The sequence below is a fragment of the Saccoglossus kowalevskii genome, chromosome 22, assembly GCF_978046115.1.
Source record: "Saccoglossus kowalevskii chromosome 22, keSacKowa6.1, whole genome shotgun sequence".
In the NCBI taxonomy this organism is placed as follows: domain Eukaryota; kingdom Metazoa; phylum Hemichordata; class Enteropneusta; family Harrimaniidae; genus Saccoglossus; species Saccoglossus kowalevskii.
In genome coordinates, this window is record NC_140662.1 from 27,124,388 (window position 1) to 27,142,009 (window position 17,622).

Here is a 17,622-nt window from a genome sequence, read left to right on the forward strand (position 1 = left end):
CGACAATATCACTTTGCTATCTGAACACAATACTGCTTATTTGCATTGAATGATTTTGCAAACATGAATTGAAGAATAAACATTGTTTGTATAAGATAAATTGTCATTCTCACAACGGCTTGATGAAGTTCATTACTTTGTTTTTCAAATTCTCATAAAAGCTTAATTCAAGAGATATTTGGCCAAAAAAAAGGTTGAAAATGCTCTTCTTGAGAGAGGGTTAAATATGCCCATATTTGGGATTGTAATACTTTTATTACATTCTCCTCTGATGATAAACTTTTACTTTTATAATAAAAAAATTTAACAGTAGAAAGCTTAGTACTCACCCCAGTCAACCCAGAAGAGCAATCCTTGGACTGGATGAACCACAATGGATCGTGGTTTGTCTAAACCAGTTGTATCAATGACATAGCGATAACTACCATCCACTCTGGCTACTTCAATTACGTCAAGTTGCTGATCAGTCCAATAAATATTCTCTGAAAAAGAGAGTATTAAAAAGAAAATGAATTATTAAAATTAATTATGCATATTATTCAATAGGTAAATTGTATGTCATCAACTCTTTCACTGCAAGTCAACATTTGTAGCCACCCACAAAGTAGTTAATGTTCTGTGTGTGCATGTTAATTAGGTAATTTGCATATCATCAACTCTTTCACTGCAAGTCAACATTTGTAGCCATCCACAAAGTAGTTAATGATCTATCTGTGCATGTTAACTAGGTAATTTGCATATCATCAACTCTTTCACTGCAAGTCAACATTTGCAGCCATCCACAAAGTAGTTAATGTTCTGTGTGTGCATGTTAATTAGGTAATTTGCATATCATCAACTCTTTCACTGCAAGTCAACATTTGTAGCCACCCACAAAGTAGTTAATGTTCTGTGTGTGCATGTTAATTAGGTAATTTGCATATCATCAACTCTTTCACTGCAAGTCAACATTTGTAGCCATCCACAAAGCAGTTAATGATCTATCTGTGCATGTTAACTAGGTAATTTGCATATCATCAACTCTTTCACTGCAAGTCAACATTTGCAGCCATCCACAAAGTAGTTAATGTTCTGTGTGTGCATGTTAATTAGGTAATTTGCATATCATCAACTCTTTCACTGCAAGTCAACATTTGTAGCCATCCACAAAGTAGTTAATGTTCTGTATGTGCATGTTAATTAGGTATAAATTTGCATATCATCAACTCTTTAACTGCCAGTCAACATTTGTAGCCATCCACAAAGTAGTTAATGTTCAGTCTGTGCATGTTAATTAGGTAATTTGCATATCATCAACCCTTTCACTGCCAGTCATTTGTAGCCATCCACAAAGTAGTTAATGTTCTGTTTGTGCATGTTAATTAGGTAATATACATATCATCAATTCTTTAACTGCCATTGTCAACTTTTTTTTGCTCTGCAGTTATATTTTCAGTCTCCTTGTTTACAAAAAAAGATCTTTAATCAAAATTTATGAATAATATAAAACTATCTTTTTGATTAACATTGAACACAGAGAGAATGTTTGCACATATTTTTCCTGAAAATAAGCTAGTACATTGTATGGAGTCAGTATCAATCAAAATGCTGATGAAATTACAATGTCAGTGCAGGACACTACATAGCCAACAACATTTCCTAGACTTAAAAACTGTTATATATTTTATTGGTTAGTTTTACATTTTCAGCTACTTAATATACAACAATAAGAGACACTCTCAGATTCAAACACTGGCCTGCACCTTCTCCAGCCCTATTGAAATATAATTGACAAACAATATGAAATTAGTTGTTGATCTAAAGCTTACTGCCTGGAAAGCAACACATTAACACCTCCACTAAAAACAAACAGAGAACATAAACGAAAAGACTAGAAGAACCTGGGTTTTTATTACAATACAGTTGCAAGAAGGAAGATTCAACAGAGCTTCCATGAGAGAAAAAATAAGATGCATACCATGTACATACTAAAATATGAAGTGATTTTTTTTTTTTTGCAAATCATGCAAATTGCTAATGAAAAAAAACAACTTGCATTTGTTTCCTAAATTTCTCCTTGCATGTGATGAAATTTATATTATTTTTATAAATCATTTCTGTGATTACCGGTAGTAATAATGATCAGTTACGCCAAAACAAATTATTGTGAAATAAATTAATAGGTCAATTCATCTGCAGTTAATTACAGAAAGAGTAGTCTGATATATTTTATATTATTCGCATTGTATTTTTATTAATATTGTTATGTATGAAAACAAATTCCATAGAATTTTAATGAACAGCTTCTTAGGATGACTTTACTGTTGTGGCACCTCAAAACTAAAGTCAGTGATTTGTTTTCAGGCGCACATTGTAACGCTATGATCACCATATTGTCACCTGATGGCATTATGGTGAATTTAACGCTGCTATTGCGATCTTCAGTATCTGACTTTTCGGTGTCAAAATGCAAACACTTCAAATGCTTCATGTTTTACGTTGACTAAATTAATACAGCATATCATGTCTTGATAAATCCATGTAAAGATAACTCAATCCTTCAAAGAAATGCACATTAGGAGAATGATAACAAAGGCTTGGAGGTTGAATGAGAACGATTAAAACCGCTGTTTTTATGCAAATTCGTGCAGGTACCCTGGGATGCACTGTCTATTCTCTAGACTATGGAGTTGGGTTTAGGCAGTTTCGGTTAATCCAGGTTCAAACCTCTTGTTTGAATGTGAGAGTGTCCCTAAGTTAGTGTAAATTCAGTCATGTAATGAAAACTAGTGACATCTACTCACGGGCGATCCAATCCACAGCGATTCCTTCAACACGTCCCAATGCATTGGTCAATAAATCTTCTTTCTGCGTCATGTCTCTTTTTATTCTATGAATTGTATTCTTCATTGTGTCTGTCCAGTAAATATAATCTTTGGCTGAGAATAAATAAACCATTGTCGAACAATAAGAAACCCGCTCTTGAAACAACTCAAAAAATATTAATGACTTGACAATCACAATAGAACAAGTCAAATTATTCATGCGCATATTTAATAAAAAATTTAAACTGATGGTGACTGTGGTAAACTTTAAACCGAGGCAAAAATAATTGTTTGAAAAATTGGTACCTGCATCAAAGTCAACAGCGACAGCAAGGGTGAGTCCGGTAATAGGAGTAAGAACATCAACTGTATCAACCAGATCCAAGGATATACCATATATACCAGTATCCATCGAATATAACAAGAAAGAAGCAATACCTGACAAAATTGCAAACAAAAAAGTTAAATTGGTTGACGTTCATTACGCAAATTTGAACAGATGCCCATGGATGGATTTGAATCAGTTGATCAGGCAAAAGTTGATCCTTGCCAAATTTAATTGTTTATTAATCCTTTCATAAAAAAAAAACAATGTTATGATATTTATGACAATACAGACATATATTTGCACGTTAACCTCACCTCTGCATATTGTTTCCCCATCATCAATGGTAAATCCAGCCGTACATTTGCAAACTCGTTCTGATGCAGAAGTCGGTAAACACAGTTGTTGGCAATCTCCATTGTTATTGTAACAAGCATTAACAATTTCAGCTGAAACGCAGAACAAATATGATGAAGATAAATAATAGTGTAACATGTCAAGGGTCATGGTGCAACTGATTTTGAGGTCTAAAGCTTTGATAGGAATTAATTTAAATCATATATTCCATGGTTGAGATAAGGCCCTGAGTTCACTTAAGGTAGAAGTCTACTCATCATTTTTGAGAATGTTCATTGATTTATTATGTAAAATCATGGAGCTATTGTCCCATGCCACCATAAAATAACATTCTTTTGTATGTTACAGTGATGTATTTTGAAAAATTTGTCCTAATATTTTTCAAAAATCACTATTTTTAGAACAAAAATTGCATTTTCAACACAATATCTCTTCAACAATATCTCTGCTATAGGATCCTAAAGTAAAAGTGCTATAATGGCCACTATCAACTAAAATACAACAATCATTTCCACAAAAATAAGGCGAGTGACCAGCATCTTTTTTAAGTCAATATTCTTATATTGCCCAGAAGTACAATTTATTAAACAAGCAGCCTCTCGGCTGAGATAGCTCTGCTGTTAGCAATGCACATTTCAATTAAAGAACTGAAGACATCATTAGAAAATGAACAATATGTATAGTATCAAAGCAATCGGACTTACAGTTTTTAACAAGAAGTCGAAAATATCACTTTTTACCAAAAATGACAAAAATATTCACCAAAATTAGAGAATTGAAGATATCATCACAAAATGAACAAATCTGAGAAAGGTCCACATGTAGTATCTATATATGACATATCAAAGCAATTAAACTATTGGTTTTTAACAAGAAGTCGTAAATATCACTTTTTACCAAAAATGACAAAAATATTCACCAAAATTAGAGAATTGAAGATATCAACATGAAATGAACAAACCTAAGAGAGGTCTACCCAAGGTACATATACACCAAGTATCAAAGCATTCAGGCTTGTAGTTTTCAAGAAGAAGTCGAAAAAGTAAAACATTGACACGGACGACGACGGACAATACTCATATGATAAGCTCCGCTCGACAAAGTCGACAGTAGAGCTAAAAATTGATAAATTCTGGGTATTTGAATTCATGAGTGGATTTCTACCTTAATGTTAAGTTATGTTTGAATTGTCAGAGTGAAAATAATTATAGGTATATCATCAGCCAGAGGGGTCCATACAGACTAAGTCAAAGTGAACAAGCCATGCATGGCACAGTCCCCGTTAGTTTTCAAATTTAAGATATATAATTTTGTTTATAGTAATACACGTATAGCTGGAATATAAACATGTCAGGAATATGATTATGATGATTGTTTAACATTTAAATGATTGACATTTGTATCTGATCGTCAAACGAGTATTGTGAGATATTGCTCTGGAACAGCACTAATTAAACAAAATCAGCCATTTTGAGTACATGTATAATGAATATATATAATTTGAACATAGTCAGTCAAAGCAAGTCAGAGATATGGCTCTAAAAGCCCATTCATTAAAACAAAATGGCCACTAGTCAGTCATTCTGAATCTGATCTAAAAAAATAAAATAACGTGCATCAGGAACTCGTAATGTCTAATGTATTTACCAAGTTTGAACAAAATCCATCCATAAATGCTTGATATTTGATGATTTTTTAGCACAAAAATGGCCACCTTTCGGCCATTTTTAATAGGATCTATGACATGATAAATGTATATAATGAATATTTTAAAATTTGAACATAATCAGTCATAGCAAGTCAGAATTATGGCACTAGAACCACATTCATTAAAACAAAATGGCCGCCAGTCTGCCATTTTAAATCTTATCTGAAAACAAAATGATGTGCATCAAGGTCCTATAATGTCTAACGTATATACTAAGTTTGAACAAAATCCATCTGTAAACAGGCGAGAAATTCTTGATTTTGATGATTTTTAGAACAAAAATGGCTTCCATTCGGCCATCTTGAATCAGATCGTGCAACAAATTGATGTGCATATGTATAATATCATGTGTGATGTATGTGTGAAGGTTGATTGTGATTAGTCAGGCATTTCTAAGATACAGGTCCGAACGCACGCACGGAAACATGGACACACGGATGCATGGAGGTCAAAACATAAGTCCCTGTTTTCGGACTGTGTCCGAACGGAGACTAAAAATATCTTGAGATCAAAGTTCATAGGTTATGACATATTATAGCATCTTACACACCAAGCATTGCAAAGGCAAATCAAACATGTAATCAAATACAAAAATTTCATAAAGAACATAAGAAGAATAAATTGAATTCTATAATGAGATCTTAACACTACTCACCATTTTGTGTTTGCTCATCGTATACCACAATGTCCATCACATTTGGACTGCGATTACGTAGCACAGTTTGCACACCAGGATTTGTCTTATCAACGTACATTATCTCTTCACTGTTCTTCTCAGACCAGTAAATTTTATCATCAGTGACAGCAATACCCCATGGTTGAGAAGTTGGACTTGGGGTAAAAATTATTTGGGCATTTTCACCATTAAAATCTGATGCATGTATTGACTGATCCCCAGCATCAGTGTAGTAAAGTTTGTTCAAATTAAGATCTATCGCTAAACCTACAAATAAAAAAATAAAAATAGTTTATCAGGAAATTATACATAATAGTATGATTGCATGGAAACTTTCAGGAAAGTCCTGTGTCAAATTGTGTTAGCCATGTCTATCTTTAAAGCTTGTGAATGCCATGATTCTATACTATATCAGAACGTTTGTAAATATATATATTGTAATATTCTTTATTCTAATGTTTATTTACCGTATTTTTTACCGTACACCCATTCTCATTATCCAAACCTATTACTAAATGTATAGTGCCACATACTTTTCCTTACTAACAAAATTAAAACTAACGCATATTACAATAACATCACTGAGTATTCATAGTGAATAGGTCCTGCATGGCACAGTCCCTGTTAGTTATCAAATTCAAGATATATATACTGTTTTATAGTAATATAGTTGGAACACAGGTAATTTTTAATGAATTAGAAATGTTATTCATGCCAAAAATAAAGTTATACAATTCCCTGTTGGAATTAGAGGAAATGTTATTCATGCCAAAAATATTGACCAAAATCATAGTTAGTAATTGAGAATGAATAAATGGCTAATCAAGTATCAACAGAAATTAGATGTATTAAATGACTCTTCCAAAATCAAAATATATGGTCAGAAATTAAACAGGATATGCTATTCATGCATTTTTTGTATTCATGTACAAAGATGTAGTAGTATAGTCAAAAAGTAAGATTGCATGCAGTCAACTGTCTTTGATCTGATTGTCAAACTAATTTTCATGGACATGTATCCTAACATGCATAATTTGAAAAGAAAAAAACATGTCAACAATACATTTGGAAAAAACAAGAAGGCTGCCAGTTGGTCATTTTGGATTTGAACACGAAACAAAAAAAGTGTATCTCAACATATATAAAGTTTGTATCAAATTTGAACAAAAAATGACAAACCCTGTCCAAGAAACCACATTTTTCAAAAAACAAGATGGAAGTCAGTCGGCCATCTTTGATCTGATTATGGAACAAACTGACATGAACATGTATTCCTTAATTCATGATGTATGTGCCAAATATGAATGAAGATGGTTTAAATAGCCTTGGAGATTTATATTAGTAGTATAGTAAAAAAACAAGATGGCCACTAGTCTGCCATCTTTCGTCTGGTTATGAAACAAACTGACATGGACATGTATTCAAATATGTATGATGTATGTGTCAAAAAGCAAGATGGCCGCCAGTCCATTACTTTACACATGGCTACATCCAACATTCAGAAGAATTATTAAATATGGCACAGAAACTAACCTCCAGGCTTTTGTAATCCTTCTATGATTGCGACTCGGTTTGTCCCATCCATATTAGCAGCTTCTATCTTGGGAGACTCACCATTGTTGATCCAGAAAATTTTACTGAAGAAATATAAAAATCACAAATCACACAAAAGATGCATTATTAGATCTCAATGCTACATGCTGAGATTTAGATTTAGTTGTGTATAGTCACATGATAATTAGACTATATGAATTTTATCATTATATCATGTGTAGTGGTCATATATCATTAGATTATGTGTAGTATACAAGGACATGATCATTAGAGCATGTGCAGTATAAAAGTACATGATCATTAAACCATGTGTAGTATATGAGGACATGATCAATAGACCATGTGTAGTGTATGCAGACATGATCAATAGACCATGTGTGGTGTATGAAGACATGATCATTAGACCATGTGTAGTATAAAAGACATGATCATTAGACCATGTGTAGTATATGAGACCATGTGTAGTATATGAAGACATGATTATTAGACCATGTGTAGTATATGAAGACATGATTATTAGACCATGTGTAGTATATGAAGACATGATTATTAGACCATGTGTAGTATATGAAGACATGATTATTAGACCATGTGTAGTATATGAAGACATTATCATTAGACCAAGTGAAGTATAAAAGGACATGATCAATAGACCATGTTTAATGTATGAAGACATGATCAATAGACCATGTGCAGTATAAAAGGACATGGTCAATATACCACGTGTAGTGGATGAACACATGATCATTAGACCATGTGCAGTATAAAAGGACATGGTCAATATACCATGTGTAGTATATGAAGACATTATCATTAGACCAAGTGAAGTATAAACCTTAATGTTTACTGTTTTTGTTTGTGTTACTTTAAAAAATTGGGCTTATTCAACTTTGAAATTTCCTGTAAAACCAAGTACAAACATGTGCATTCATAGAAGAGCAGTTATCTATTGTGACCCTCAATGTTAGAGGCCTCAGGGACTACAACAAGAGAAAGAAAATTTCTAATTGGCTGAAAGAAAAACACTTTGATATAGCATATTTGCAAGAAACACATAGCACCTCGGCAGATGAGATTTTCTGGTCTTCTCAATTTAAGGGGAAATGTAGTTATTCACATGGAACTACCACCAGCAGAGGAGTGATGACTATAATTAGAAATACTGATAAAGTTAATAAACTAACACAGGATACGGATGGGAGAATCTTAATGATTCAAACTGAAATTGATAACTCTCAATGTATTCTACTAAACACGTATGCACCCAATAGAAAATCACAACATGCTGAATTCTTAACTGATTTAAAAATTAGGTTAACTAATATGATCCCAGATCCAAACAGTACGATAATCTGGGGGGGTGATCTGAATTTTACAGTGGATAACTTGATGGACAGATCAGGAGGGAACCCCCAAGCCTGGACTAAATCGGTAGACATTTTTGAGGATATCACTGAACAATTTAGCTTAGTTGACATTTGGCGAATAAGAAATGAGAACAAAAAACAGTTTACTTGGCGTAGAAAACGCCCTACTATTCAACAAAGCAGACTGGACTATCTAATAATTTCAGATGTTTTGCAAAATATTGTTCAAAAAGTTGAAATTATACCAGGTTTAGCTTCGGATCACTCCGCTGTTTGGCTACATTTAAAAAATTCTTGTCAGAAACATGGTCCTGCTCACTGGAGATTCAACTCCACTCTAACCAAAGATAAAGAGTATGGAAACTTAATAAAGGAAAAGATTGAAAACTGGCAGGAAGAATTTAAAGATATAGATAGAAGTCAGTTATGGGACTTAATTAAATACCAGATTAAAAAATTTACAATTGATTACACTAAAGAAAAAGCAAGAAACCGTAAACAGGAAATTGAGGACTTGGAAAAACAGCTTAAAGATACTCAACAGATGTGTAGTGACAGCCCAAATGAGGAAAATTATAGCAATATGGAAGAAATGAAAAGGAAATTAGAAGACCATTATAATTATAAGGTAGAAGGTGCTATAATAAGATCACGGGCTAGGTGGTATGAAAAAGGGGAAAAAAACAACAGATATTTTCTGAATTTGGAAAAAAATAACAGAAAGAAATCCTGCATCAAACAATTAAAAGTAGAAGGGGATAAAACTATAGAACAACCAAATGAAATTTTAACAGAAATAAAAACCTTTTACTCTAGGCTGTACTCAAATAAGGATTCGATAGAGGCCACTAAATTTCTTAATAATACTGCAATTCCAGTGCTGGCAGAAAGTTCACAGGCAAAATGTGAGGGACTTCTAACTTCAAGGGAAATTTTTGATACATTAACTTCAATGAAAGAAAATAAAAGCCCAGGAAACGATGGCTTAACGGTTGAGTTTTATAAGGCATATTGGCCACTGGTAAGAAATCTGGTAGTGAACTCATTAAACTTGGCCTTTGAGCAGGGAGAATTTTCGACCTCTCAGAAACAAAGTATCATTACACTAATAGAAAAACCTGGACGAGATAAACGTTTATTGAAAAACTGGAGGCCAATTTCATTAATGAACGTGGATGCAAAATTGGCATCCAAATGTCTTGCTAAGCGATTGGAATCTGTTCTTCCTGAATTAATTGGCGAAACCCAGGCAGCTTTTGTTAAAGGCCGCAATATTAGTGATTATGCAAGATTAATTAGTGAGGTGTATCACTACATAGAACAAACTGGTAAGGAGGCTCTGCTAATAGCAGTAGATTTTGAAAAGGCCTTTGATACGGTCAGTTGGGAGTATCTTGATAGGGCATTAGAGAAATTTCAATTCGGTCCTCAATTTCAAAGGTGGGTGAAATCATTGTATACAAATATTGTATGTTGCGTGATGAATAACGGATATAGTACGGGATACTTTGAGTTGCAAAGGGGGGTAAGACAAGGAGACCCTCTGTCTCCGATGCTCTTCATTTTAGTTTTAGAAACTCTGCTGGTGGCTATTAGATCAAAACAAGAAATCAAAGGCATTATCATATCGGGAAAAGAAATTAAAGAAGCAGCATTTGCGGACGACATGTCATGCTTCATTTCAAACGAAAAATCTGCTGAGGTGCTATTTAACTTATTGGGGGATTTTGAGAAATGCTCAGGGCTGAGAATTAACATGGACAAAACTGAAGCTGTCTGGCTCGGTAAATGGAAATATAGGCAAGATAAACTGTTCGGGGTTAGATGGCCCACATCTCCTATCAAAATTGTAGGAATTTACTTTTCTCACAATCAAAAGGAAAATAGGAAAATAAATGTTAAAAAAGCTATGGACAATATGAAAATTATTTTGAACTCTTGGAAGAGCAGGAAACTTTCTCTTTTTGGCAAAGCCCAAATTATTAAAACTTGTGGTATATCCCAGTTCACATATATTATGAGTACAACTGCAGTTGGGAATGAATTTATTCAGGAGGCTCAAAAGACTGTGTATAATTTTATATGGGAAGGAAAAGACAGAATTGCTCGTAGAACTATGATAGGAGGTGTGGGCCAGGGCGGTTTGGGTATCCCAGACATGCATATCCTCAAAAAACAACAGAGGCTACTATGGATTAAAAGATATGTAGATCCAAATAATGAACATCCATATAAACTATTTATTGATGAGCAGCTTAAGAGTATAGGAGGTAATATCATCTTCCAATGTAATTATAAAACAAAACTTTTACCAATTCGCTGTACTGACTTCCTGCCAGAATGTCTTGAAATTTGGGAAGCTGAAACTAAAATGAGTTACAGAAACACAAACCAAGTAATTTGGAATAACGAAAATATAAAAATAGCCGGAAAACCTATTTTTTATAGAGAATTGGCTGAAAACGGAATTAAAAGAGTTTCAGACCTGTTTAACGAGAATGGTCTTATACCATGGGAAACAATAACCCAAAATGAATGGACTCTACTACATAAACTAAAATGGATTGGCCTTGTTACTGCCATCCCCGAAAATCTAAAATACAAAATCACTGACATAGACGAGATAAGCTTATCGGTGTCTGGAATTCCAACACCGCTTGATGCAATCTCAAAACCCTATATAAAAAAAGAATTAATAGACAGGCAATTCATCCCTCCAGTGAGTCAAAAGAAACTTGAAGAGATGTTGAAACTTGGCCTAATAGAATGGAGTAAAATGTACAAATTAATGATAAAAATGAGTATCGACAGCAAAACACGTGAATTTCAGTTTAAACTTTTACATAACATTCTATATACAAATGACAAACTTCATAAAATAAACCCAGAAAAGTTTCCTACACAGATGTGCACATTTTGTCAGGAGAATCCAGAAACTCTGGAACATATCTTCTATGAATGTGAATATGTTGTTGCACTTTGGAGAGACCTACTTTTTAGTTGGGGAAAGATATTAAAACAAAATTCACCACCAAGCAGAATGTGCTTAATAATATCAGATCCAGGCGAATCGTTGACAATAAATTTTATTAGCCTGTTAGTTAGGAAACATATTTACCACTGTAAAATGAATGATATAAAACCCAACTTCAAGGGTATTCTAACATACATGAAAAGAGTCTACCAGTGTGAAAATTGGATAGCAAATCATAACAATAAAATGATACAGCACTTAAAAAAGTGGTCCCCTTTAATACCATATATGGAATAAAGGGGCAAATGGTATGAACTAGAACTGAATGAGATAGACAAGTAGCAATCTAATGGAAAAAAAAAAAAAAAAAAATCTAATGAATATAGTGATCTTAGGGAAAAAACCCGTCCATGTGAACCAAAAGCAAACATAAAGGTTCTGGGTTTGAGCAATAAACTATTCCTCTTCTGAAGCTTTGAGAAATGTCACTTTGAAAAACTTTGAGTTATACAGGAATGTAACTACTTTACTCACAGATATGTAAATTTTTATGAGTACCCAATAAAAAAATATATAAAAAAAAAAAAAAAAGTGAAGTATAAAAGGACATGATCTTTAGACCATGTGTAGTGTATGAAGACATGATCAATAGACCATGTGTACAGTGTAGTGTATGCAGACATGATCAATAGACCATGTGCATTATAAAAGGACATGGTCAATATACCACGTGTAGTGGATGAACACATGATCATTAGACCATGTGTAGTATAAAAAGACATGATCAATAGACCATGTGTAGTATATGAAGACATTATCATTAGACCAAGTGTAGTATAAAAGGACATGATCTTTGAACCATGTGTAGTATAAAAGGACATCATCATTAGACCATGTGTAGTGTATGCAGACATAATCATTAGACCATGTGTAGTGTATGAAGACATGATCATTAGACCATGTGCAGTGTATGCAGACATAATCATTAGACCATGTGTAGTGTATGATCATATGAAAATTAAACCACGCGTAGTGTACAAGGACATGGTCTTTAGATCATGTGTAGTGTATGGTCACATGATCAATAATACAAGAGTGTGGTGTATCTATTAACTTAATTAGTGCTCTTACCCTTCTCTTGGATTGACAGCAATGGCAGAAGGGTGATCCAGATCGCCAGTCACTATACTGTTTCGATACGTCTTATCCAGCTTGGCAACATTAATCGCTTTCTTGGAATTATCATAGCTCGTCCAGTAGATATTTCGTGAAATCCAGTCTATAGCTAATCCATGGGGATTAGATACTCCTGGTAGAAAGGAATATAACACTTTACTGTAAACAGCTTTACAAGAAATAAGTTATTTCATGACATAGTCCCTGTCAGTTCTCAAGTTTAAAAAATATATCAAATTTGAGATACAATGCATGGCTCCAAAATTACATTCACTCAAAAATCAAAGAAAGCTTAGAAAGAACTCCCATGTGCCGAGAGTATTGGAGACACATTAAATATAATTCGAAATTACTTAGCTGAAAACTAATTATGCAAATCAGAAAATTAATATGACCAGATTTGAGTGTAAAACTAATGAGGTCTGCGCAATGTAACAGAAAATCTATGTCTCCAAGTTTAATTGAAATGTGATTAGAATCAAAAAATTATGAATTATTATGCTTATTAGGGAATTAATATGAACAGATTTTTACCCCAAACTAATTAGGTTTGTACATTGTCCTAGAGCATCTTTGTACTAAGTTTCATTGAAATGGAATAATTAGTACCGTGAAAACTCCAAAATTTCGACCCCTCTAAAAATTCGATTGGCTATTTATTTGCCGGGTTTCGGTGTTTTATTTACCTCCAAATTTTCGACTCCACTAAAAATTGCCGACTCATTCTTATTGGAAAATTGCGACCAGTTTTAGTTTTCCCCCAAACGAAAAAAAAAAACGATGTGAGCGTTCAAACGGGACCTTCCTCGAAGGCATGAATCCGGGTTTCTGATTGACTGAAAGATTTTTATTTTATTGGTAACGAAAATATATTCTAAATAAACGAAGTTTCAAATAAAAACGAACACAAAAATCTCGGCATGCTGCGTTTCTGAATTGTTGATTATTACTGTACTCAGTAGTGATTATAATAATGTACACAAAATAAATTTGTTGAATGGTTATGAAATACAAATAAAAGTCAACTAAGTTTCATCGTAAGCGAATGATTCCGGTCTCGTATAAACGTTTGATGCTGTAGGATATCCGCCATGTTCTCTTAGGTCAAATAGGTCAAATCGCTAATTAACCAATCAAAAAGCTGGATGATGCCAACGTGTTCAAATTACCATAGCTTATTTAAATATGTTAATGTTATTGAACGCAATGCGAAGAGATTGATGTTGTAGTACGGTATTTTGGCTTGGATTTTGATGCGAAAACGGCATGATTTTTTTTTAAATGAAAAAATTAGTTGTTTTTAAAAAATAAACTGGTCATCTGAAGAATAATTTAACATTGTTCACAGTGATAACAGCTCATTCTCGAAAGGAAGCTTACCCGCTCACGCTAGTCACGATAAAAATCATACACGTGTACTCTTGAATAGACAGACGTCAATGACTACGGTAAAACTTAGACTCTATTTTAGCCGGCAGGATTGATTGAAATGTCCGAAAAATGACGCCAAAATACACCTTAAAAGTCCCATTTTATTTTCTTAAATCCCATTTTATTTTTTAATCCAAGGGCGAATTTACGGCAGAATTTAGTCCCTCAAATAAGGGACACGTGAGCTTTGATTCTAACCGGATACATTGCACTGGGTCGGGGAGATAGTTTGCTAAACTTCCATGCATCTTTTGTCCAATGGGTACCTGTACTTCGAACATTCGCAAGTTTTCCTAGGTAGTGCGAGACAGCTTTGTCTTTTGACCTATTAGTTTTGTGCTGAACTCTTCTCCGCGTCTTGATGTTTTGTTTTGCTTGTCATAATACTCACTGATTGATGACTTTGTTTAGATTTTGAGTTACAACTCGGCCACGACTCTAAAAACATGTCACATTTCTAACGCCAATTATTTAAAACCGGTCGAAATTTTGGAGTTTTTACGGTACTTTAGATATCAGTGTGAAAGCTTAAAATTGGTTAATTATGCAAATTAGGTAATTAATATGTACAGATTGTAACCCACAATTATTCAGGTCTGTCTATTGTCCTACAGCATCCATGTACATTCATTGATATGTGATGTATAGTACCTGAGATATCAGTGTGAAAGTTGGTTAATTATGCAAATTAGATGATTAATATGCACAAATATTTACCGGAAACTAATTGGGTCTGCATAATTCTAGATTCATTGAAATGTAAATGATTAGTACTTTAGATATCAGTAGAAAAGCTGAAAATTAATTATGCAAATTAGGTAATTAATATGCACAATTATTTACCCTAAAACTAATCAGGTCTCTGCATAGTCCTAAAGGATCTATGTACCAAGTTTCATTGAAATGCGATGATTAGTACTTGAGATACCCATGGAAAAGCTGAAAATTAACTAATTATGCAAATTAGGTGATTAATATGCACAAATATTTATCGAAAACAATCAATCTCTGCATAGTCCTTGAGTATGTAAGTACCAAGTTTCATTGAAATGTAATGCTAACTACTTATATCAAATGCTGAAAATTAATTAATTATGCAAATTAGGTAATTAATATGTACTGATATTACCATAAAAACTATCAGGTCTGTGCAGTGTCGTATGACATCTATGTACCAAGTTTCATTTGAAATGTGATGATTAGTACTTGAGATATCAGTGGAAAAACCGAAAATTGACTAATCATTATGCAAATTAGGTAATTAGTATCCACGGATTATTACCAAAAACTAATCAAAACCTAGCATTAGTTCAGAGCATCTATGTACCAAGTTTCATCAAAATCCAATGAGTGGTTGTTTAGATATCAGTGGAACAGTCATGGAACCACTAAAAAATAGCTAATTATCATGTAAATTAGGTAATTAATATGCACGGATTTTTACCAAAAATTAATCAAATCTGCGCATATGTTCAGAGCATCTATGTACCAAGTTTCATCAAAATCCAATGAGTGGTTCTTTAGATATCAGTGGAACAGTCATAGAACAGCTAAAAATTAGCTAATTATCATGCAAATTAGGTAATTAACGAGCATGGATTTTTACCAAAACCTAATCAAATCTGCGCATTGGCCCAGAGCATCTATGCACCAAGTTTCATCAAAAATCGATGTATGGTTCTTGAGATAGCAGTGGAACAGTCGGACACACATACACACACACACACACATACACACATACACACATACACACACACATACAGACACACTAACTGCAAAGACTCCCATTTTGTGCTTCGCACATGGGAGTCAAAAATGATCACCATTCAGACATCTTTAATCGGGATATAAACAAATCATGTCAAAGGTCAAGAAATTAGTTCTTGTTTTCAGACTGCGTTCGAGCGGAGACTTAAAAAAGTTTTGCAGGTCAGGAAAATTCACAAAATAGTGCGCAGTGAGGACAGAACATTGCCTGCATTGCTTATTTTGATATGTAAAAATCAAAAACTGCTGATCAATTCACGCCACAAATCATTTAAATTTTTTTCTTATGTTTTTTATGCTAATTCCATGATCCCCTAACTTATCAGTTATGTGACTTCTAGCTCAATATAATAGTAATGTAAGTCACTAACTCATTATTTACGCTAAGTTAGGTACTTCTAAATAATAAGATATGCTAATTACACGATTCCAACTCATTAGTTTTATGCAAATTAAGTAACCCCCTAACTCATTAGTTGTTATGAAACAAGCCATTTTAACAGAAATAAAAATTTCCTTAATAACGCGATAGTAATGTTTGTAAAAAAAAAAGCAAAATTCACCCCAAATTTATTTATAAAAACATTGGTTGAGAGTTGAATAATTTTTAGGAAATAACATCATATAATTTTATAAATGTGTACATTTATACCTGATACAATGCTTTCTATTCCAGTCCCGTTAATAAAAACTCGTTTGATTGCATTTAGTTTCACATCTGTCCAATAAATTCTTTTTTCTCTTGCATCATAATCCACAGCTGTTGCATTTTCCAACTCTGGTACAGTCAGTGCTGGTATGACACTGTAGAACCCATTTTTCAAGTCAACACCACGCAACTCTGTCTGTCTTGTAAATAAGACAAACTTTTCATTACCTGTTGGGAGATATCATGTCAATTAAGATTTGATCTGTAATTTACTGATCTTGATTTCTTCAAAATAATTGAAATTTGAAAATAATTTACAAATGACGATCATATCAACAGACACACATGTAGCACAAGGCATTCGTAAGATAACTTTATAATTATATATCTTTTTCCTGCTTCTAGTAATAATTTAATCAGAGATAACAGCCCTGCACTGCCTGAATGCATACTTTGCAGTATTCTCAAGATAACTTTATAATTATATATCTTTACCCTGCTTGTAGTAATAATTTAATCAGAGATAACAGCCCTGCACTGCCTGAATGCATACTTTGCAGTATTCTCAAGATAACCTTATAATTATATTATCTTTTCCCTGCTTGTAGTAATAATTTAATCAGAGATAACAGTCCTGCACTGCCTGAATGCATACTTTGCGGTATTCTCAAGATAACTTTATAATTATATATCATTTCCCTACTTGTAGTAATAATTTAATCAGAGATAACAATCCTGCACTGCCTGAATGCATACTTTGCAGTATTCTCAAGATAACTTTATAATTATATATCATTTCCCTGCTTGTAGTAATAATTTAATCAGAGATAACAG

At 33.3% G+C, this 17,622-nt stretch overlaps 1 protein-coding gene across 1 annotated transcript in view; it reads right to left on the reverse strand.

The window, feature by feature from the left end:
• The window catches only part of LOC100368132 (prolow-density lipoprotein receptor-related protein 1-like), a 202,734-nt gene that overhangs the window by 79,119 nt on the left and 105,993 nt on the right, over window positions 1-17,622 (reverse strand). The window contains exons 33-40 of the mRNA XM_085495859.1: window positions 16,792-17,016; window positions 12,897-13,074; window positions 7,404-7,507; window positions 5,850-6,137; window positions 3,447-3,578; window positions 3,111-3,242; window positions 2,784-2,918; window positions 330-482 (exon numbers count right to left, since the gene is read on the reverse strand). Of these exons, the coding sequence (XP_085351985.1) occupies window positions 330-482; window positions 2,784-2,918; window positions 3,111-3,242; window positions 3,447-3,578; window positions 5,850-6,137; window positions 7,404-7,507; window positions 12,897-13,074; window positions 16,792-17,016 (1,347 nt within the window). The remainder of the gene's footprint in view (window positions 1-329; window positions 483-2,783; window positions 2,919-3,110; window positions 3,243-3,446; window positions 3,579-5,849; window positions 6,138-7,403; window positions 7,508-12,896; window positions 13,075-16,791; window positions 17,017-17,622) is intronic.